Source organism: Trachurus japonicus, chromosome 14, assembly GCF_045865225.1.
Source record: "Trachurus japonicus isolate A0001 chromosome 14, Traja_1.0".
Lineage (NCBI taxonomy): Eukaryota > Metazoa > Chordata > Actinopteri > Carangiformes > Carangidae > Trachurus > Trachurus japonicus.
Window position 1 is genome coordinate 2559607 of NC_140920.1, and position 24920 is coordinate 2584526.

The window sequence follows — 24920 nt, forward strand, 5'->3', positions numbered from 1 at the left end:
CACTACTTGTTTTTCTAAGCGGATGAGAATGTGGTGAACAGATAAACACGTCTGACTAAAGCAAAACACGCAAAAAAAAATACTAAATACAGGTACACAAACTTGTTGAACATGTTGTGATTCATGTCGTGGTTCCCTTGTGGTTACCTTGAATACAATGACACTGTTGTTGACCTTTGTTGACGTAAGGCTCATTCTTTATCTATTATTCATCTCAAGTGTTGCACATACCAAAAAAAACAGAAGCATCACAACATTATACTTTTTGTTTAAGTTAAAACAGGTAAATAAATCCACATTCACAAGAAAACGGATGTAAAATAACTGGGAGTTTTCTTTATGCAAGATTAGAAAATTAAATGTTATTCCTCGTTTGACCAGCGGTGGCGCCAAAGGAAAGGTTTTAAAATACAGTGAGACGAGGTCGAGGCCTCAATGTCATGGAAAAAAAAGAAGCTTTTTAGACTTTAAACCAGGGGTGTCAAACATGTGGCTCGTGGGCCAAAACCGGCCCGCCAGAGGGTCCAATCCGGCCCGCAGGATGAATTTACCAGATTTAAAAATTACATAGAAGACAGAAGAGACATTATGTTGTTGAAATTGCATGTATTTTTCTCAAGAAATTTCAGGTTGGTCATAATATGTTTTGTAATAGGATAGTTCTTTAATGTAAACTTCTTAATAATGCGCTTCTTTGCACTAAAACAAAGAGAAAAGTTAGAGTTCTTATTATTTATAGGATATTATGCTATTATTTTACCAGTCCGGCCCACTTGAGATCACATTGCACTTAATTTGGCCCCTGAAATTGAAATGAGTTTGACACCTCTGCTTTAAACGATCCAAAAAAGGTAAACTATTATCAGTAGATGATGCACAGGGCTTTTGTAATGGAATTGAATGATAATAAGTAAAATATAGAGTCACATTAAAGGGACAACGAGGAGTTTTGGAAAAGCGAAGTGTTTTCTCACTACATTTATGAGCCTCCGCACCGTGAAATTCTTTGACCGGCGCAAGACAGACTCATGTTTTCATTCGTCAAGAATTAAAGTCAGAGGTTGGAAGACGATCACATACCGTCGTAGTTCCCACCATAAACGGAGATTCGGCGGCGTTATTCTCATGACTCGCCACGAAACCGAAAGTAAGGAAACGCTGGTCGGCTCGCCCAGCATTTCCACCACCACTAATAATAACAAAATAACCATAGAGACAAAACCATAGATTTATCTAAAATGGAGCCATTAACAAGTGGTAACGTAGATTCATCCACATTAATATGAGACTTTTTTATAACCAAATAGAAACTCCTCGTTGTCCCTTTAAACGATCCAAAAAAGGTAAAGTCACATTAAATAAGGAAATGTTTTTTTCTAAACCTAAACGAAGCTGCTTGTGTTTCCTGTTCTTCAGTTTTTCCCGCTCTAGCCCTCGGAGCCGGAGCGTGACTTGTGGACGCTGACCCTCTTGCGGGTGTTGTCGGTGCAGCGCTCCAGGATGAGCTCTGCGCTCGGCCGGGGAGGGACGACCGGAGCCTCCCGCTTGGCCTCGCCCTCGGAGCTCGAGCCCGACACCTCGGGGATGTTGTCTGAGGGTAAGAAGTCAAAAAGATTGGAGGGACGTTTTAGAAATATAATAATAAATGTCACATTTGAAGGGATAGTTCAACATTTTGGCAAATTGGCCCATTGCCATAATCTCTATAGTCATAGCAGTAGGTTTGTTACCTTTAATTGTCGGTGCTTCTTGGTTTCCCTCATCAAACTCATCAAATACACAATCCAACAACTCCACAACGCTCTGGTGGACAAGTTGTGACCTGCACATTCACCACGCTATGAGATAATAACACAACGTTACCACACAGAGTTGTTTTAGAGGGAAATTCATGCAAAACCCGCTGATGCGCGTTGCCTTCAGGGACAGTTTTTCATCAACAGTCTCTGCATTTCCCTCTAAAACAACTCTGTGTGGTAACGTTGTGTTATTATCTCATAGCGTGGTGAATGTGCAGCTCACAACTTGTCCACCAGAGCGTTGTGGAGTTGTTGGATTGTGTATTTGATGAGTTTGATGAGGGAAACCAAGAAATCCCATGAAAATAGCTTGCACCGACAATTAAAGGTAACGAACCTACTGCTATGACTATAGGGATTATGGCAATAGGTCCAATTTGCCAAAAATGTTGAACTATCCCTTTAACGTGTTGCAGCAGGTTGTTACCCTGGTTCTTCCTCTCCCTTAGCGGAGACTTGGGGGTTTTCCCAGAGTTCCTTTGTGACGGAGCGAGGCGGCCGCCCTTCTGCTCCAGGTACCGACGGCTGTTCTTGCGGTAATTGTCCTGGCTGAGCCGCCGGCGAGACCGGTTGTGGATGCTCTTGGCGTTCCTGATGGTGGACCTGAGGGGAGCGAGCAGCAGCAGCAGCAGCAGCGGTGAGTCACACAGATTTGTTGCAGAAATGAATCATAGCTGCTTACAATACAAACCAGCTCTGGACCAAATGTTCTCCACAGAAACAAGTCAAACTGTTTCGTTTCTGGCAGATGTTTTTGCATTCGCCTTTTTTTTTTTTTACCCGTTTACACCTGGCAGTTTTCTTTTCTTCTTCTATTTATTTTCTTCTTTCTTTTTTAATTTACCCGTGCAAAATATGTGATCGGATGATCTCAATGTGGACACTGGAGCATTATTAAAGGAGAATTCCGGTCATTTTTGACCCCTAAATCGTTGTCCTGATGGTCACCCAGTGTTGGTTGGAGCAAAAAACGCGACTAAAATTGATGCAGGCAAACCAGAGTTACCATGGCTACCCGGCGCTAGCGATAGCCACAACGCTAACCTATGGGGGCAATTCTTTATACCACAACAAACACTCAGAAAACAATCAAATATCTCTGGTACATGACTGGAATCCTTAGAGACACCACTGAACTCATATAGTGTAGAGTAGAAATAGTTTAAACTTTGTGTTTTTGCATGTAGCCACTCACCTCAGATAGCCCAACTCTGAAACATCCTGAAAGACATTACTATCCCATCACAGAGCGCCTGCTCTCCCCGCCACAGAAACTAACACTTTTTCCTTGTTGTGATGATTTCTTTACTTTACTTTACTTTATTTGTTTATTTGGATGGGACAGTGCACATCAATGTACATATAAAAACATGTAAATGTACCGGATTATAGCATCAATGCTAATTTCCATCCGGAAACTAAAATAAACGGTCAGAGATATTTTGGACATTGCACTGCACTGCTCCACCGTTTATTGTTGTAAAGAAATCACCACAACAAGGACAAAGTGTTAGTTTCTGTGGCGGGGAGAGCAGGCGCTCTGTGATGGGATAGTAATGTCTTTCCAGGATGTTTCAGAGTTGGGCTATCTGAGGTGAGTGGCTACATGCAAAAACACAAAGTTTATACTGTTTATACTCAGTATAACCGTACAGTTTATGAGTTCAGTGGTGTCTCTAAGGATTCCAGTCATGTACCAGAGATATTTGATTGTTTTCTGAGTGTTTGTTGTGGTATAAAGAATTGCCCCCATAGGTTAGCGTTGTAGCCATGGTAACTCGAGTTTGCCTGCATCAATTTTTTGCTCCAACCAACACTGGGTGACCATCAGGACAACAATTTAGGGGTCAAAAATGACCGGAATTCTCCTTTAATATTAATGCCAGGTGTAAACGCTTCTGTCCTGGGTTTATGTCAGCTCAAGGGAACATCTTTAAATTTAGTAGCTACAACTTTTCCCGTGGACTAAAAGGATGAACTCTCAATTAGATTTTGATAGTTGGAAGGTCAAAGGTCAAAGGTCACTCACAACTTCAGACAGTAATTATGACCAATTTCACACAAAGCGTTTATGTTTTGTGTGATTGGAGAAATCGGGCGTAAACCGAGAAAAGTCAGAGAACAACAGCAGAGTAGGTGGTGGTGTGGTCCAGACCAAGATGGTGGATTGGACTACACGCAGATGTAGCTCACATTATTATTATTAGTGTGATTTTAAATATGCAGTATCATAACTGCATTTCTGGTCAAAAACTGAGTAAAAGATGCACCAGAGGCTTAAAGGGATAGTAGCATTTTTTTAAAAAGTGGGGTTGTATGATCTACAAATGGCCCCTAAGTACTTTAATTTCAGTAGAAGACTCTCTGGACTCCTCCCGTTAGCAACGCCAGCCCATAATAGCCCTGCCCAGAGATTTACAACATACATTGTTGTGAACAGACCCAAAGAAACGGCCTATTTTCACGGCCTAAAAGAGGTTTTACCTGAAAAAAAATACACAGTTCCATTGTTCGCTATAATATAATTTTTTCCAGCCCCTCAAAGTGCAGGAAAAAAACGCAGTTTTTATTGTTTATTTACTGTGTATTTTTTTTCAGGTCGCGAAAATAGGCCGTTTCTTTGGGTCTGTTCACAACACTGTATGTTGTAAATCTCTGGGCAGGGCTATTATGGGCTGGCGTTGCTAACGGGAGGAGTGCAGAGAGTCTTCTACTGCAATTAAAGTACTTAGGGGCTATTTGGAGATCATACAACCCCACTTTAAAAAAAATGCTACTATCCCTTTAATGCTCTGAGGGAGCGAGTCGGCTGAGCCAAGATGGCGGCCGTGTGGCGACACCATCTCATTAGGCAGCAGCGTCAAGTGAGTCATTTATAGTCTTCTTATATAGATCTATGGTCCAGACTCTAGACTCTGAATGCATCTGTATCATCAGATCACCGGTAGAAACCGGTCTGAACGTGGTGATCTAAAATCTTACCAAGAATATTTGTCTTATTTCTAGTCAAAATGTCATTTCTAGTCAAAATAAATCTAATTATACTTAAAATAAGACTCATCACATTAAAAAGCAGCTTGTTTTTAGACACTTTTTACTTTTTTCAAGCAGATTTTCCACTTTAAATAAGTTGAAAAATCTGACAGCGGAGCAAGTTTTTCTTTCTTATTACAAGCATAAAAAACCTCCTTTCACTGGCAGATTTTTCTACTTATTTCAATTGAAAATTAGTTTGAAACAAGTGAAAATTATCTAAAAACAAGTGATTTTTGTGATTTTTAGGTGATGAGTCTTATTTTAAGTGGAAAGAGTTTAGTTTTCACTAAAATTGAGACATTTTGACAAGAAATATGACAAATATTCTTGGAAAGATTTTGAGTTTTTGCAGTGTGTGGAGTCAAACTAAACCTTCAGGAGGAAACAGGTGAATTCAGCAACAAAGAGAAATGAAATCACAAGTTGTGGTGAAAGAGGGAGGCAGAGAGTGTGACAACAACACACTTCCTCTGAATTTCATAATAAAACACCAGAGTGGCAACACACAGGGCCTACGTGCAAACCTGCACCTGCACATGTGGGGGCGTGGCCTAACACACAGCTGCTCTACAGTATGTTTTTATATGTATAGAGAGATAACGATTAGTAATTATATGTTAGAATACCTCTATATGTGTATAAATATAATAATATATTAGAATAAATCCAGTTAAATAACTCATAAATTAATTACTGTATAGACTATAATGACTAGGTAACTTGATAGATAATTTATGAATAAGGGGTAAGGGGAGTAAATAAGTTTTACTTCTTCCCTCTCCTTTTTGGATATGAAAAAAAACAAACAAACAAAAAATATCAAATTACCTATATTTTCAATTATTGTATTTTTTGTTCATATGTTGTCTTTGCAAAGTTTTTATTTGTTATGTCTGTCCATTTCTGTATTATGTTTTATTTCTTTTAACATGTCCGAAATAAACTTAAACTAACTAACTAACTAACTACAGTACTTACTGTATATGTGGTAAGATTGAGCTTTGAATAAAATATTATTTTTAAAGTTTAATATTGTGTGTGTGTGTGTGTCAGAATCACATGAATTGGTAGATTCCCCTCTCACCTGCGCGGCGGTGGTTTCTGTCCCTGCAGGTTCGTCCTGTTCTTCTCCTTCTTGCCGGCGTTTTGCAGATACATGGACGGGAAGTGGCCGGTGTCTTCTCCTTTCCTGCACCAAGCAGCATTAACAGAACGTCCACGTTAATAAGAGGAGAAGAGAGGAGCAGAATATGTACAAAAAAGCAGAAAAGATAAAAAAGATTCTGGACAGGAAACCACTGCAACATAACGTTTGAGTTTTGACAACTTAATAATGAAACTCTATAATATTCAACAGGCTCATGAGATAATACACAATGCAGCTCCTTTTTACAACTTTGCTCTGAATTTACAGTCAGACCCCTAAGATCTGTTTCCAGGGGCGACTGCGTTATTCCCATGCGACGCTCGGCTCAATCGGCTCAATTGGCCTTTTCATGGACAACCATCAAAGAAAGCAAAAACAAACCCTTTAGAATTTCTTTCATAACTTAAAACAAAGGCTGGCAATGGAGAACCGAAGTTGCCTGCACTGTTAAAAGCACGACACCTGTACCTGAAACTGGTCATTTATCTACTTTAGTACTTTTAAATGCATTGAGTTAAATGCAAGGAAATATTTTTAAGATCTTTGTAATAGGATTTTAAATGTTTTACCGTGTTTTTTAGCTCTAAATTACGTAGTTTTTCTTCTTTCATTGACCGTACAGGGTAGCGACACCTTTTATCAAATGCATTGCACTTGACTTGATCATTTGGTAACACTTTACAGTAAGAGTCCCTTAATTAACATTAGTTAGTAGGCCTACATTATTAAGCATTAATATATAAACTAATGTGTTAATTAATGCTGAGTAATGCATACATAATGATAACTAATTACATTATTCAACTTTAACTAACTTTGAGTAGTAAACATTAATTAACTGCTTACTAATAGGCTACATTAATCAATGTGTTTCCTAATGTAATACATAATAATGATTGTTAATATTTCTGTAAACAGTTAATTAATACTTAATAATGTACTAACTAACGTTAATTAAGGGGCCGTTATTCTAAAGTGTTACCGATCATTTTTAATGTGTAAATTGTGTGTCTGTATTGTCTCTGTCTCTGTTACTTTATGTATCATGTTTTAGATTGTGGTGTGTGTCTGTTGTGTAATCTATTACATGTTGCAGGGCCGTTGCTAGGAATTCTGGGCCCCCTTGAAGAATACTAAAGTGGGCCCCTCCCCCTAACTTTTCTTTTTTTTTTCTTAGACTACGTATGTATTATCGTTTTTTATTTAGCCTTCTTTGTTTTGATGCTAATGCAGCATTACACTGCAAAAACTCAAGTATCTTAGCAAGAATATTTGTCTTATTTCTAGTCAAAATGTCATTTCTAGACAAAACAAATCTCATTATAAGTAAAATAAGACACATCATATTAAAAGTAGCTTGTTTTTAGACACTTTTTACTTCTTTCAAGCATATTTTCACTTGGAATAAGTAGAAAAAATCTGATAGTGGAGCAAGTTTTTCTTCCTTATTACAAGCACAAAAAACTTACTTTCACTGGCAGATTTTTCTATTTATTGTGAATTTAAGTGAAAATGATCTAAAAACAAGTTAATTTTTAGGTAATGAGTCTTATTTTAAGTGGAAAGAGATTAGTTTTGACTAGAAATGAGACATTTGGACAAGAAATAAGACAAATATTCTTGGAAAGATGTTGTACTATAGTCAGGGTCTTACGCAGAATAAATCAGTCATACAAAGATTAGACTACTGGGGTTTTTTATGGGCCCCACTGGGCGCTGGGCCCCTAGAGTTATCATCACCTTTCTCCCCTATACAACGGCCCTGCATGTTGGGAGTGCAGATGGAAATTAGCAGCTGTAGGTGAATCTGGTGCAAGTTACCATCTCCTCATTTTCTTGCGAATGATCTATGTCATTGCACACGGTCCCTTAATAAACTAATCTAATAGTCCAGCGGTGGATTTACTGTACAGATGTCACGTCAACATCCAACACTTTGCTCCACAGTCAAATATCTTACACAAAAGAGTTGAATGGATCTCGTTCCAAACTTAACCGTCTGTGCATTTTAGTTTAATTCTGTTGTATTCGTTCATGTTGTGTAAAGATAAAGGTCAGATTGTTTCAGTGGGTTTGTTTTAATTTCATCATGTGCTGTTGCAAATGTGAGTTCATTCTTCGTTACTGTAACCGACTTCCTAAACACACTGGCAAAAACTCTAAATCTTTCCAAGAATATTTGTCTTATTTCTCGTCAAAATGTCTCATTTCTAGTCAAAACTAATCTCTTTCCACTTAAAATAAGACTCATCACCTAAAAATTAACTTGTTTTTAGATAATTTCACTTGTTTCAAACAAATTTTCACTTGAAATAAGTAGAAAAATCTGCCAGTGAAAGCAAGTTTTTTGTGCTTGTAATAAGAAAGAAAAACTTATTACAAGCACTACTAACTCTTATTTTTAGTCAAAATGTTTCATTTCTAGTCAAAACAAATCTCATTATACTTAGAATAAGACTCATCACATAAAAAGTAGCTTGTTTTTAGACACTTTTTACTTCTTTCAAGCAGATTTTAATTTGAAATAAGTAGAAAAATCTGATAGTGGAGCAATTGTTTCTTTCAAAGCACAAAAAACTTGCTTTCACTGGCAGATTTTTCTACTTATTTCAAGTGAAAATGTGTTTGGAACAAGTGAAATGATCTAAAAACAAGTTCATTTTTAGGTGATGAGTCTTATTTTAAGTGGAAAGAGATTAGTTTTGACTAGAAATGACATTTTGACTAGAAATAAGACAAATATTCTTGGTAAGATTTTGAGTTTTTGCAGTGCATTGTTATCACTGAGCGTGTGTGTAGCCTCCTACTGTGTGTGTGTGTGTGTGTGTGTGTGTGTGTCGTACCTGACGACCCACCAGCCGTCCAGCAGCTTGTGAATGACCTCGATGGTTTCACCGATCTCCAGTGAGATCTCGTCGTCCTGCTCGGCCTCGTAGGCGTTGATGGTGACGTACAGCTCTCCTGCAGCAGAAAACACACAACACAACAACACACAACACAACACAAACTGTGAAGACGCACAAAAATTAAACCTGACATCAACTCAGTGAAACACATTTTTATGCTTCATGGGTGTTATTGGACAGAAAGAGCAGCGCAGCCTCTGAGCATAGCCTGTGTACAGAAAACACATTTACATCAATAAAAAAATGTTTCACAATGAAAAAAAAAAAAAAAACTCAACCAACTCAAAGTCAAACTCAGACTTGTTTTTTTTCCTTTTGCATGTACGTATGTGCGCGTGTGTTTGTGTATGTATCTGTATGTGGACATGTGTATGTATGTATGTTTGTATGTTTGTATAATTAGTGTGTATAAGTAAATTATAAGTAAACGTAAATTAAATTAAAACGTAAAGTAAAAAAAAAACGGTAACACTTTACAATAAGGGTCCCTTAATTAACGTTAGTTAGTACATTATTAAGCATTAATATATAAACTATGTGTTAATTAATGCTGAGTAATGCATACATAATGATAACTAATTATTTAATAATTTATGAACTAACTTTGAGTAGTAAACATTAATTAACTGCTTACTAATAGGCTATATTAATTAATGTGTTAACTAATTCTAAGTAATACATGAAAATGATTGTTAATATATCTGTAAACAGTTAATTAATGCTTCATAATGTACTAACTAACGTTAATTAAGGGACCCTTATTGTAAAGTGTTACCAAAAAAACGTAAAGTAAATTATAAATAAATTATATTCATGATTTCGTAACATAGCCTAAGATATGTTTAGACAAGGATCTTAGCTAGTCATATATAAGGAGAGGGGGTGGGAGTTTATAAGTTTTACTTCTTCTCACTCCTTTTTCTCATGTTTAAATGTTTTGTCTTATTCTCTTTTTTTAATTATTTTATTTTCATATTCAAAATAAACACTTCAATCAATCAAGACCTTCGTAGTCCGGTTCAGCGTCCTCGTCCTCCTCCGGTTTGTCCAGCGGCTCCAGGTAGGAGGCCGGTACCCAACCTCGTCTGGAGTCGCACTGGCAGAACCACCAACCTGACGGGGAGGAAGTTGTGACATCACAAAGTGACAGGAAGTCCTGATGGCTGGTTTTAAAAAGGCTCAGTTTCTGAATACAGGCTGTGTGCATTTCTCTGTGGACTGAGGCTTTGATACTTTCACAGTATTAATATAGAACCTAGAGCTGCTTTATAATCACACTACACATGGACATCTACCTTTATACTGTATGGAGCTTTAACACAAACATCTACCTTTATACTGTATGGAGCTTTAACACAAACATCTACCTTTATACTGTATGGAGCTTTAACACAAACATCTACCTTTATACTGTATGGAGCTTTAATACAAACATCTACCTTTATACTGTATGGAGCTTTAATACAAACATCTACCTTTATACTGTATGGAGCTTTAACACAAACATCTACCTTTATTCTGAAGGAGCTTTAACACAAACATCTACCTTTATTTTGAAGGAGCTTTAACACAAACGTCTACCTTTATTTTGAAGGAGCTTTAATAGAAACATCTACCTTTATTTTGAAGGAAGTTTAACACAAACATCTACCTTTATACTGTATGGAGCTTTAACACAAACATCTACCTTTATTTTGAAGGAGCTTTAATAGAAACATCTACCTTTATTTTGAAGGAGCTTTAACACAAACATCTACCTTTATTTTGAAGGAGCTTTAACACAAACATCTACCTTTATTTTGAAGGAGCTTTAACACAAACATCTGCCTTTATTCTGAAGGAGCTTTAACACAAACATCTACCTTTATTCTGAAGGAGCTTTAACACAAACATCTACCTTTATTTTGAAGGAAGTTTAACACAAACATCTACCTTTATTTTGAAGGAAGTTTAACACAAACATCTACCTTTATTTTGAAGGAGCTTTAATAGAAACATCTACCTTTATTTTGAAGGAAGTTTAACACAAACATCTACCTTTATTTTGAAGGAGCTTTAATAGAAACATCTACCTTTATTTTGAAGGAGCTTTAACACAAACATCTACCTTTATTTTGAAGGAGCTTTAACACAAACATCTGCCTTTATTCTGAAGGAGCTTTAACACAAACATCTACCTTTATTCTGAAGGAGCTTTAACACAAACATCTACCTTTATTTTGAAGGAGCTTTAACACAAACATCTACCTTTATTTTGAAGGAGCTTTAATAGAAACATCTACCTTTATTTTGAAGGAGCTTTAACACAAACATCTACCTTTATTTTGAAGGAGCTTTAATAGAAACATCTACCTTTATTTTGAAGGAAGTTTAACACAAACATCTACCTTTATACTGTATGGACCTTTAACACAAACATCTACCTTTATTTTGAAGGAGCATTAACACAAACATCTACCTTTATTTTGAAGGAGCATTAACACAAACATCTACCTTTATTTTGAAGGAGCATTAATACAAACATCTACCTTTATTTTGAAGGAGCTTTAACACAAACATCTACCTTTATTTTGAAGGAAGTTTAACACAAACATCTACCTTTATTTTGAAGGAGCTTTAATAGAAACATCTACCTTTATTTTGAAGGAGCTTTAACACAAACATCTACCTTTATTTTGAAGGAGCTTTAACACAAACATCTACCTTTATTTTGAAGGAGCTTTAACACAAACATCTACCTTTATTCTGAAGGAGCTTTAACACAAACATCTACCTTTATACTGTATGGAGCTTTAATACAAACATCTACCTTTATTTTGAAGGAGCTTTAACACAAACATCTACCTTTATTCTGAAGGAGCTTTAACACAAACATCTACCTTTATACTGTATGAAGCTTTTTTTAACTGAGGTTGTTTTGGCTCCTGATCTTTAAATGTTTCTTAAATCTTTTTTTTTTTTTTCTTTTCTCACCGTTTGGATTCTTCTCTACGATCTCCACCAGGTCGTCCGTGTGCAGCTGAATCTCGTGTTTGGTCGTCTTGGTGAAGTCAGCGATCACCCTGTAGGTGTCCAGTATGATGGGGCCTGAGATCTCTGACGGGGGAAACATGGTTCATCATCATCATGTTATTTATAAATTAACCTACAGGATATTGAAGTTTAAAGGGATTGTAAGAGACATACAGGCTGAAGATGAGCAGCACGGTGTGTTTGAGTGTGTGTGTGTGTGTGTGTGTTGCAGAGTGGGTGGTTCACCTGGGAGTAGGCGTGTGTGCGTGCGGAAGTGTGTGTGCGTAAAGGTGGGCACTCACTGGTGACACAGATGAGAGAGAGAGAGAGAGAGTCAGGGTTGGGAGTAGCCGTAATTTTTGTTGACCGCTACTCATTCATTCATTAATCACCCTTTTTTCCTGTTTAATCTGCCAGTCTCATTTTTACGTTTATCCATCCTTGCTGCGCTGTGATAGCTCTGTGCTGTTTTGTTACAATAAATGCACCAAAAGCATTGTTGGATCTCAGCGTATCTTTATCAAAATCTACTATAGCGCGTCACAAATCTACGTACCTGAGGACCCAACCTCATACTCTCAGCGGCTTTAAAGGTTTGTTTGGAAGCCGCAACATTTTGTCAACAAAAAGGCGTTTAATGAAAATCATCAAGCCGCATCAAAGAACCAAGTCGTCACGCACCGACTAGCCCGAGAACAAAGGAGCCACAGCTAAGTGCCACACCACGCCATCCATTCACCTGGGAACAGGTAGGCCTGAACCTGTTAATGTTTGTGGATTGAGGAATCCGCTTCGATTGGAATGCATTGTGTCAAATGAGGACAATGTATTAAATGGATACGCTGGTTGCATTGGCGCATTGATGGTGACGCATATTCTCCGTGCTTTATTGGATTGTGATGTCGGGACTTTGTGGCATATGTGGCGGCTGATGTTGTCTAAAGACCTACTGCTTGTTGAAAATGCTTGGATCGAATCTGCTCTGTCAATGAATTTAAATGCAATGTCTATGGATGGATTTGAATACGCTCTTGAATGAAATGTGATTGTGTTGCTTTATACAAAAATACAATCTAACGAAAATGAGTCAAATAAACGCTGATGCTGAATGTTCAAACATGGAACGTGAAAAGAGGGAAATCAAACTGACGGCCAAAGCTATAGAAAATAAAATCGAACGGTTGCAGCATGAGCGCAAAAGTGCCGTTAATAAAATCAAAGAGCTTATTCCGCAAATAAAAGCGCACATGAAATCAAAAGAAAATGTAACTGAAATCCCCTCACAACTGAATAACTTGAATGCACTGTGTAAAAAGGCCACTGACCTGCACAACGAAGTATTGCAACTTCTTCCTGATGATGAACATAAAAAACAAAAAGAGTGGTTTTCTAGCGTTATGGATTACAGTGATGCATTCAAGGAACAAGTGGAAAAATGGATAAAGGAAAATCCGCATGAAAACTCAAATGAATTACCACTTCAGACAAATACTTCTGAGCAACCAACAAAGGAAATAAATCACGCAGCACAAATTCCTGTCGAAAAAAGCAAGGATTTGTCTGTTGCTGACCCTCCAGTACTTGTTCCCACTGAACAAGATCCCCAGGATGAACTACAGCCCTGTGACAGCATCTCAAATGCAACCAAGAAATCACGCTCACATCATTCCTCATCCTTGGCTTCACGCTCATCTGCTCGCTTAAAAACGGAAACAAATCTTGCGATTTTGGCAGCAAAACAAAAGGCATTAAAGGAAAAACATGCATTGGATGAAGAGGAGTTAAAGCTACGCAAAAGAAGAGAAGAGCTTTTACTGGAGAATGAAATCGCTGAGGAAATGGCAAAACTAAGTGTTATAAAATCACAAAGCAGTGTTGGCAGTAAATCAAAGTCAAAGGTTTCAGATGGGATGAATTCATACTATGAAAAGACATGCTCAAAACAACAACTTAACATCAATGCTACGGAATTTGTCCCATCACTGCCAGTTAAACTAAAACCCAACGCAATTGAAACCACGCAGACAGTTGTGAAGCCTAAAGTCACTCACTTACCTGACATAAAACATCTCCCATGTCCTTCTTACATGCTCCAACGTTATCTAGCCACTCCTGAAGATCCTGTGACCAATGTTACACAAACTGATGCATCACAAAACGACAGTGTGCTGGACATAATGAGAAAACAAAATGAAATTTCAACACTCTTGATGCAACAACAATGCCTCTCAGCACTCCCAAAAAGGGAAATTCCCATTTTCGATGGTAACCCACTCAAATACCATTCGTTTATTAAAGCATTTGAAAATGGAGTTGAGCGAAACACCAGCAACAACTGTGACAGACTCTACTTCCTTGAACAATACACCAAAGGGCATGCAAAGGGACTAGTGAGGAGCTGTCAGCACATTGAGTCGAGCAGAGGATATGTGAAGGCAAAGGCTCTATTGAAAGAGCATTATGGCAATGAGCAAAAGGTGGCAGCAGCATACATGGAGAGAGCTTTGTCATGGCCCACTATTAAAACAGAAGATGTGAAAGCCCTCCAGGAGTACGGCCTCTTTCTGCGTGGATGCTGCAACGCTTTGGAGGATGTGCAGTATTTAAATGATCTGGACACACCCACAAACATGGTGGAAATCATCAAAAAACTGCCGTACAAACTCCGAGACCGCTGGAGGTGCGACGCATGTGACCTGCAGGAAAGGTACAACAGGAGAGCAAGGTTTGTGGACATTGCCAACTTTGTTGAAAAACAGGTAAAAATCTTGACAGACCCTGTGTTTGGAAACATTCAGGACACTGTTATAACAACTAAACAAATGAGACACAAACCTCCCCCTCGCTCCAGCATCAGAGGAACCAGCTTCGCTACCACAGTGAATCGTGTGGAGAGAACAGCTCAACCTGTGAATAAAGCTACATACATAAAACCACCAGCGAAGAAGATCTGTCCCTGCTGCACTGGAGGACACACATTGGATGTGTGTGCACGGTTGAAAAAATGGCACACAAAGAGAAAATTGACTTCCTGAAGGAAAATGGTGCTTGTTTTCGCTGCCTGTGTATAGGACACATAAGCAAAAATTGCCAAAGGAAGATTTCGTGCTCGAAGTGTGGCCTAAGACATCCAACTGTGCTCCATAAGGATAGTGTGGCAACGGCAGAACCGGCTGAGAGAAGCATCCAGGTTACAGTGGACGACACCTTGGTTTCCAGTGGGCTTACAGGGGCTGGTGAGATGGATTGCAAGCTTCCTATCGTGCCGATCCAAGTGAAGGCGAAGAAGGGCAATAAAATCATTCTCACATACGCCTTTTTGGACCAGGGAAGTACTGCGGTGTTCTGTACTGAGAGTCTGAAGCAGAAGCTCAATTTGTCTGGGAAGAGAGCCAACATTCTTCTCAGGACCATGGGGCAGGAGAAGGTGGTCAGTAGCTACATCGTGCCAGAGCTGGAGGTGGCAGCACTTGAAGATGACAGCTTCATTGAGTTGCCAAAAGCGTACACTCAGTTGTCAATGCCAGTCCACAAAGCAAACATACCCACAAATAAGGATCTGACAAGGTGGCCATATTTAAAACACATCTCCTTACCACAGATTGAGGCTGGAATTGAGTTGCTGATTGGAACGAATGTTCCACGAGCCATGGAACCGCTGGAAGTCATTCGCAGTGAGCACAATGGACCCTACGCTATAAGGACGGTGCTGGGCTGGACGGTAAATGGACCACTGACAGGAAACGGTGGAAAGGCCAATTACTGTGAGCAGCCAGTAACTGTGAACCGTGTGTCCATTGTAAATTTGGATGAACTGTGGCAACAGCAATTTAAGATGGACTTTCCAGAATCTGCTGTGGAGGAACAAATGGGTCTGTCCAGGGAAGACCTGAGGTTCATGGACATGGTCACAAAGTCAGCCAAACATGTCAATGGTCACTACCAGGTTGCCCTGCCTTTGAAAAATCCAAACATCAGCATGCCAAATAACAGGAAAGTGGTGGAACAGCGTCAAAACCATCTGAAGAGGAGGCTCCAGAGGGATCCAGTGTTTTACAGGGAGTATAACACCTTTATTAACGATCTACTTGGTAAAGGTTATGCTGAAAAGGTTCCTGATGCAGAGCTGGAAAGAAGTGATGGCAGGGTCTGGTATATACCGCACCATGGTGTCTATCACCCGACAAAGGGAAAACTCCGAGTTGTGTTTGATTGTGGTGCCAGTTACAAAGGACAATCTCTGAATGAAGAGCTGTTGCAAGGGCCCGATCTAACCAGCTCACTGATTGGAGTTGTGACCAGGTTCAGGAGGGAACCTGTGGTCATCATGGCTGACATAGAAGCTATGTTTCACCAGGTGCAAGTGCCCCCAGATGATGCTGATCTGTTGCGATTCCTCTGGTGGTCACAAGGAGACTTGAACCAAGCACCATGTGAATACAGGATGAAGGTACATCTTTTCGGAGCTACATCCTCCCCTAGCTGCGCCAACTTTGCCCTCAGGAAATGTGCAGAGGATTTTGGACATGAGCATAAGGAGGAGACAGTGGACAAGCTGCAGCACTGCTTTTATGTGGATGATTGTTTGGTGGCAGTTGCAACAGAGGAGGAAGCACGGACCCTCTGTCATGAGCTCATGTCTCTGTGCGCTAAAGGGGGATTCTGTTTGACCAAGTGGCACAGTAATAGATCTGAAGTGCTCAAGACCATCCCAGAGCCCCGCAGAGCTAAAGGCATGGAGCAGTTGGACCTGGACCGGGAGTTTGTGCCCATTGAAAGAGTGCTGGGTGTAGAGTGGTGTATCAAGTCAGACACCTTTAAATTCAAAATTGTATGGAAGGACAGACCACTCAACCGCAGAGGCATCCTTTCTACTGTAAGCTCCATTTATGACCCTCTGGGCATGTTAAGTCCCCTTGTTCTGACAGCAAAAAGGATCTTGAGGGATTTGTGCAGAAGAGGAGTCGGTTGGGATGATCCCATACCAGAGACTGTCTCCAAAGAGTGGCTTAAGTGGGTGCAAGGGCTCCACCTGCTGGACAACTTTGAGCTGCCCAGATGTCTAAAACCTCTGGAGTTTGGAGATGTTATTACTGCGCAACTACACCATTTCTGCGATGCTTCCGAGGAAGGCTATGGTACAGTCACTTACCTGCTGTTACAGAATGAGCACCTCCAAATGCACAGTGCTTTCATTATGGGAAAGGCTCGTGTTGCCCCACTGAAGACAGTTACAATTCCAAGAATGGAACTGATTGCTGCAACAATGGCCAGTCGCATGGAGGTCCTGTGGAAGAAAGAACTACACATGAGTCTTCAGGAATCTGTGTTTTGGACTGATAGTGCTTCTGTGCTGAAATACATTAACAACGAAAGCTCCAGATTTAAGGTGTTTGTTGCCAATCGTGTTTCGGAGATCCTGAAATCATCTCACCCTGCTCAGTGGAGATACGTGGATACAGCTTCAAATCCAGCAGACGCAGCATCCAGAGGGCTCAAAGTGGAGGCATTTCTGAAGGACAGACTCTGGTTAACGGGACCGCCGTTTCTTTGCCAACCTGAAACAGAATGGCCTGTGAACCCTGAGCCTGTGAGTCATCTCCCTCAGGACGATCCAGAGGTGAAGAAAACTGCTGTTGTCAATGCTGTACAAGCTGAAGAGGATCCCACTACTCACCTGATCCATCATTATTCCTCGTGGATCCGATTGAAGAAAGCTGTGGCGTGGTGGCTGAAATACAAGGAATGGTTGTGGTCCTGTATCAGGAAGAGAAAAAGGCTAATAGCCAATCAGAGTGAAGAGAGCATGCAGCAACAGAGAATGTTGGAGCAGGAAAGGTGCACATTTAAAGGTGCAGCTGTCCTTGGTGCTCCTACAGTGGAGGACATTGACAAGGCTGAGCTGGCCATAATTCAGTTTTGCCAGAAGAGAAAGTTTTTTGAGGAGCTCTCATGTCTGGAAAAGGGACAAAATGTCAAGAAAAATAGTCACCTGTACAAGTTGTGTCCAAGGCTGGAGGATGGAGTCTTGCGTGTGGGAGGACGGCTTAGCAAAGCAGCACTGCCTTTGGAGTCTAAGCATCCTATCATTCTGGCAAAAGATCTTCACATTTCTACCCTGCTGCTGAGAAATATACATCAAGAGGTAGGACACAGCGGCCGCAACCACATGTTGTCCAAGCTCAGGGAGAAATACTGGATGACAGGAGCAAGTACTGCCATTAGGAGAGTTCTGTCCAAGTGCACCATCTGCAGAAGACTTAATGCTACTCCAGTTTGCCAGCAGATGGCAGACTTGCCCACAGACCGACTCAAGCCTGATGAACCTCCATTCACTTGTGTAGGGGTTGATTATTTTGGACCCATCGAAGTGAGGAGCAGGAGGAGTACAGTGAAGAGGTATGGTGTCCTATTTACCTGTCTTGTATTGAGAGCTATTCACATCGAGGTGGCACCTTCTCTGGACACTGACTCCTTCATAAATGCACTAAGGCGTTTTATAGCCAGAAGAGGACAGGTCCGCGAGCTGCGCTCTGATAATGGGACAAATTTTGTGGGTGCAGAACGTGAGTTAAAAACAACGATTGCGCAGTGGAACCAGGCACAGGTGCATGATGTGTTACTCCAAAAGGGCATTAAGTGGACGTTCAACCCCCCTGCTGGATCACATCATGGAGGAGTGTGGGAAAGGCTTATTAGATCGGTGAGGAAAGTCCTGAACTCCACTCTCAAAGTACAACGCTTGGATGAGGAGGGACTCCACACAGTTCTTTGCGAAGTGGAAGCCATTATTAACAGCAGGCCCATCACCAAGGCCTCCACAGATCCTAACGACCTGGAAGCACTGACGCCGAACCATCTGTTACTGCTAAAAAACCAGCCTTCATTACCACCTGGAGAGTTCCAAGCAGCAGACCTGTACGCACAAAGAAGATGGAGACAAGTCCAGTACATATCTGATCTGTTCTGGAAGCGCTGGACAAAGGAGTACCTGCCTCTGTTACAGGAACGACAGAGATGGACTGGAGTCCAGAGAAACCTTGTCGTAGGAGATCTAGTTTTGCTTATGGACAGTACTGCACCTCGTAATTCTTGGATTATGGGACGTGTCTTGCAAACTTTTCCAGATCGCAAGGGATTTGTGCGTCAAATTCGGATTAAGACAAGAACCAGTTGCTTGGACAGACCCATATCCAAGGTGTGTTTGTTGCTGGAGAAGGAGGAGGCAGCATGAGGACGTTGCTGACCTCTATATGGACTTTGTGTTTTCGGACGTCAGATGGACTTTCTTTGCACTAATCGGTCATGACGACCAGAAGAAGGAATATTCGTTGTAATGACCTTTTTCATGGACTTGAGCAATTTATTAGACATTTTTGCATTATCGTTGAAATTGATATGATGATTTATTATGTCTCCTATTGTGTTTTGAAATGTGAATTATTATGTGAGACCTAATAATTAGGGGCTGGTGTGTAAGAGACATACAGGCTGAAGATGAGCAGCACGGTGTGTTTGAGTGTGTGTGTGTGTGTGTGTTGCAGAGTGGGTGGTTCACCTGGGAGTAGGCGTGTGTGCGTGCGGAAGTGTGTGTGCGTAAAGGTGGGCACTCACTGGTGACACAGATGAGAGAGAGAGAGAGAGAGTCAGGGTTGGGAGTAGCCGTAATTTTTGTTGACCGCTACTCATTCATTCATTAATCACCCTTTTTTCCTGTTTAATCTGCCAGTCTCATTTTTACGTTTATCCATCCTTGCTGCGCTGTGATAGCTCTGTGCTGTTTTGTTACAATAAATGCACCAAAAGCATTGTTGGATCTCAGCGTATCTTTATCAAAATCTACTATAGCGCGTCACAAATCTACGTACCTGAGGACCCAACCTCATACTCTCAGCGGCTTTAAAGGTTTGTTTGGAAGCCGCAACAGGGATAGTTCAACATTTTGGCAAATACTGTAGTCCCATTGCCATAATCCCTATAGTCATAGCAGTAGGTTCGTTACCTTTAATTAATTGTCGGTGCAAGCTGTTTTTAGAACGGCGGAGCAGAGCCGTGAGCTGCTCAGAGCTACACTACGGAGGCTCATTATGGGATTTCTTGGTTTCCCTCATCATCAAACTCATCAAATACACAATCCAACAACTCCACAACGCTCTGGTGGACAAGTTGTGACCTGCACATTCACCACGCTATGAGATAATAACACAACGTTACCACATGGAGTTGTTTTAGAGGGAAATACATGCAAAGCCACTGATGCGCGTTGCCTTCAGGGACAGTTTTTCATCAACAGTCTCTGAATTTCCCTCCAAAACAACTCTGTGTGGTAACGTTGTGTTATTATCTCATAGCGTGGTGAATGTGCAGCTCACAACTTGTCCACCAGAGCGTTGTGGAGTTGTTGGATTGTGTATTTGATGAGTTTGATGAGGTGAAACCAAGAAATCCCATAATGAGCCTCCGTAGCGTAGCTCTGAGCAGCTCACAGCTCTGCTCCGCCGTTCTAAAAATAGCTTGCACCGACAATTAAAGGTAACGAACCTACTGCTATGACTATAGGGATTATTATGGCAATGGGCCAATTTGACAAAAAAATGTTGAACTATCCCTTTAAAACGTCTCTTACCAGCCACTGTTCCCTGAGCCGCCTCCTTGGTCCCCGCTGACGTCTTGGCTTTTCTCAGTCTAAAGGAAAAATCAAACATTTTTCCATAATCCTGACTTGTAGATTCTGTGTGTGTGTGTGTGTGTGTGTGTGTGTGTGTGTGTGTGTGTGTGTGTGTGTGTGTGTGTGTGTGTGTGTGAGTGTGTGTGTGTGTTTGATAACTGACGTGCTGGTGGCGCCCGGGTTCTCGTCCTCGGGTCGCACCCTGAAGAAGGCGGTGAGCAGCGAGCAGCGGGAGATGTGAGGCGGCAGGTTGACCAGCGAGTGGCAGTAGTCGGCCAAGGTGCTCTGTCTGGTCTCCGTCGACTTCTGGCTGTCCACCCACCGCGGAGCTGACACACACACACACACACACACACACGCACACACACACACACACACACACACACACACAGAAGATTACATCCAGATCTACTCTATCGTTTCATAGAGTCCAACACATCTTCAAGGTCTTGGTTTTGTCTCGGTCTGGATTTTTTCTCCAAACCAGTCAACTCAAGACATCTTTTTCTTTTCTTCTCCAAACCCAAATTTCTCTGCGTCTCTGTCTCTCTTTGGTTTCTGTGATGTAATTCAATACGTTATATACAAGGGGGCAGTTGTCAGTCTGAGAAGTGAAGCTCACTTCCGCGTTCAAAAAGCTGCAATCCCCTCTTCTTCCTCTGGGGGCTGGTGTCAGAAAGCAGCATTCCCCATAGACCCCCATGTTAAAATCGCCAACTTTACATCCTCAGTAAACATGTTAAAAGCCTGGTGTCAGAACGTTTTTTTGTCTCAATCGATAGTTTCTACCCCCGCACACACTCTGAGGGGGGTGAATTTTTTTTAACTCTACCGTTTTACTGTTATTAGGTTAAAACTCTGGCCAATTAGGGCGCGGAAACGTTGAGTGACAGGTCCGAGCAGCTCCGTGGACAGCTGCTTCGAGGCCAGTGGGCGGGTTCTCGGCCGGCCAATCCAACATGGCGCTGTTCAGGCCGCCATATTTGAGTCACAAAAACGACTCCCCAAAACCAATGGGTGACGTCACGGACGCTACGTCCATTCTTTTTACAGTCTATGGTTATATATAATTTAAATAGTTGTACTAAACTTTAAAGTATCTGCTTGTGTTAAACCGTCTGAACAACTTGGTGTCACCACCAGTGTCGACAGTTGGAGGAGACTTCAGCAGGTTCTGTGCTGTGTTCTTCTGTTCAATACAAACTTTGTTCAGAAATGGCCGTTTGTCCTGTTTGTCGAGTTTCCACGAGTTGTCGCACGAGTTTACCAGAGTAAGGAAAACAAATTTGATTGGTCGTTATCGAGCGGGTGGGATATTCAAAGCTTGGGGCGAGACCGAGCTCGGTGAGTGTGTGTGTGTGTCTCAGACGTTTGAATGACGGATGACGGATCCAATATCAGTGGCTGATGAATCGTGAGCAACGTGACGTATAATCCGTGCGCCTGCATTATCCAATGTGAAAAAAACTACCACACTTTCACCCCAGATTTACTCGAAAATAGAATTTTACACAAAGTTTGGCCTACATCGTCTGAAAGATGAGTTATTACATTAATTTTATGACCCAGACTGGAATCAAATTAATTTTTCTTTTCTGTACAGCTTTAAATATGGTTTAGATTTTAGATCAAATCATCTTTTCTTGTTAGCTGAGGAGGAATAATGTAAATATCAAGACACGTGATTATTATGAAGACTGGGACTGAACACAGTGATGGACTTGGACCTGGTCTCACATTGGTTTGGTGTTGGGCTTTGTCTTGACTATAAAAAAATACTACGGTGGCCTGGAGAGCTCAAAGCGCTGCAACTTAAGAAAGCATTTTCATCGCTTAAACAAAACACCTGAGCTGCAAAAACGAAGGCAGTTTGCTTGACTGCATCGTCCAGTTTGGGCACTTCCATCAAATGCAGCCTCCAAAACTCAAAACAACGACACGGACAGAGAGTCAGTGACATAATGACCTCGGTTGTTTCTTTGCTTTGAGTTTTGTTGCGTTCAGTATTAAACTGTCTGTCAGACACGCTGAACCCTGAGGGTTAAACTCTGCTGTTGCCCCAACCTCTGAGGCTTTTCCATGTTGCCACACATGTTTTGTAATGAAGGTTTCATAAGCTCAATGTGCAAAGTTTGAGTTCTGTTTTTTGTTTTTTATGAAAAAGCCATGGTGACCAGGAACAGAAATCGACTGTCAGCACCTGTTGGGCTCAGGGAGGAAGTGGCTCCATATGAAACTCAGTAAACTATTTCACAGCGGAGCACACAGTCGATTTGTTTGCTCTGTTTGACGCCTCGTCTCATTAAACAGAGAAAAGAGAAGCAGGGCTACACACACAGGTGTTTCCTGACAGAACAACACAGCAGCAGCAGCAGCGAGGGGAACTTTAACTTTAACACTAACGTCACCAGCAGGAAACTAAGCACCAACAGAGGCAGCTCTAATTTAAACGTTTTGTCTTCTTACCTGGTAACGACGGGATGATCCGGTCCCTCTTCTCTATTTGACCCGACTCGATGGGAAACATCTCCTTCAGAGATTTCTGTCCCACCAAAACAAAAACAGAAATATATTTTAAAAAAGCTGAATTTTACTGTACTGTAGTCCCACTCGAGGACTTTATTTATTTAGCATTGAAAATACAAACTCTCAATGAGGACAACAACAACAGCAATACACATGAAAAACAGGCACGGTGTAGAGTGCAAACATAACAGTAGGGGAATCACGAAACAAAAAGGTAGGCTAAATAATAAATAAATCAAGGCAAATAAATAAAGTACAATTTCCCAGGCACACGATCGACATAAAAAACAGAGCAGCAAAAAGATAAGTTAAATTTAAATATAGTTTAGAAGAGAAGGAGACGAGAAATATTTAGACTTAATTTTGTTGCATACTTGTTGTTTGTCTTTTTAAGGGATGAAAAGAATAACTTAAACTCATTAATGAAACAAGAAAAGGAAGGTTTAGAGTTCCTCCATTTTGCACAATGGATATGATATTTACCCAAGAGTATAATAACATTAAGCAATCCAATTATAGCCTATATGTCACACCAAAAAAGATGTGAAGTGGGACACAGAAAAAACATATGCTCTAGTGTTTCATCTTCTTCATTACAGAACGCGCATTTATCCACCTCATAACCAAATCTTTTCTTAAGAAATTCTGCCACTGGATAAATTTTGTTTATAACTTTAAAGTGTGTTTCTTTAACTTTAGGTGAAATAGGCCATTTGATAAATTTGGAGTGTGCTCTGTCAGAGCTTTTATTTTGGAAAGCAGAGGAACTCACATGGAGGGTGTGGATCTCTGGGTACGTCCTGTAGATGAGCTTCTCAGAGAGGTCGCTCCACTTCACCATCATCAGGTAGACCTGCAGAGACACGACAGGAGGTTAAACACCGGATCAACCGGACCGGATCAACTGGACCGGACCGGACCGGTTATCCTTACATAGTGCTGACTGGGGACGTCTCGTCTCTCGAAGCCCAGCAGCTCCACATGTCTGACGTAGATCTGCTCCATGCTGAGACGCCGAGGACAGACTGACAGACTGAGTCCTAGTGAGGGGGCAGAGGCTTTTATAGCTACCCTGTGTGTGTGTGTGTGTGTGTGTGTGTGTGTGTGTGTGTGTGTGTGTGTGTGTGTGTGTGTGTCCTCCTTTACCACAAGAATTAGTTCCTCTTTATCACAGAGAAGAAAAGAGGAACAACTGTGTGTCAACACTGTGATATACAGTAAAACTCTATTCTATTCTATTCTATTCTATTCTTTCTATTATGTCATAGTATGTTATAGTACGGTTATGTTATGTTATGTTATGTTATGTTATGTTATGTTATGTTATGTTATGTTATGTTATGTTATGTTATAGTATGGTTATGTTATGTTATGTTAGGTCATGTTAACATGGAAGAAAACTCACAACGCATCATACCATAAAGTTATCACTAATAAGAAAAGAAAAGACTTGTAACACTGGGAAATATCCCAGATGTTCCCGTCCTGTCAATCATCCAATCAGTTATTAGTTGACTATAGTTTTCCCAGTATGGCGGTTTTCCATGAAGCTGTTTCCTTCCATGTATGTAAATGTAAATGTAAATATATGTCTAATGTGTAAATAAACTGAAGGTAAAAGTTGGAGAGGCGCTGTAACTGAAGAGTTTCCCCTCTGAAGTGTTTCTCAATCCAGCAGAAGGGAAATCACCCGGAGCGATTCCTCGTCCTCTCACTCAGGAAAGTTCTTTATTTTCAGTGTTCATCCAGTAACTTCTGTGATGTCGTCAGTCATGGGCTTTTTTTTTCTTCTTTTTTTCTTTTTTGATGGGGCATTTTGGCTAAAT

The 24920-nt window shown here is 40.7% G+C and overlaps 1 protein-coding gene across 1 annotated transcript; it reads right to left on the reverse strand.

Annotated features, from left to right (window-relative positions):
- Positions 1–431: 431 nt before the first annotated feature.
- On the reverse strand, positions 432–24121 carry ncf1 (neutrophil cytosolic factor 1). Its single transcript, XM_085796993.1, has 13 exons — positions 24028–24121; positions 23867–23947; positions 23035–23110; positions 20732–20897; positions 20527–20585; positions 11862–11984; positions 9894–10001; positions 8826–8943; positions 5920–6024; positions 2227–2402; positions 1354–1591; positions 832–882; positions 432–465 (listed from the first exon to the last, which is right to left on the reverse strand). The coding sequence occupies exons 1-11, from the start codon at positions 24097–24099 to the stop codon at positions 1428–1430; spliced, it is 1248 nt and encodes a 415-aa protein (XP_085653119.1). The 5' UTR covers positions 24100–24121; the 3' UTR covers positions 432–465; positions 832–882; positions 1354–1427.
- Between the last annotated feature and the right edge of the window lie 799 nt (positions 24122–24920).

What these genes read in the sequence shown, in the direction of transcription:
- ncf1 (XM_085796993.1), bottom strand. Translation starts at nt 24,099, where the DNA reads ATGGAGCAGATCTACGTCAGACATGTGGAGCTGCTGGGCTTCGAGAGA. An exon ending in GGCTCAGGGAACAGTGGCTG is followed by an intron (nt 11,985 to 20,526) that starts GTAAGAGACGTT and finishes TTCCCCCGTCAG; the next exon opens with AGATCTCAGGCCCCATCATA. An exon ending in GACGGCTGGTGGGTCGTCAG is followed by an intron (nt 6,025 to 8,825) that starts GTACGACACACA and finishes TGCTTGGTGCAG; the next exon opens with GAAAGGAGAAGACACCGGCC.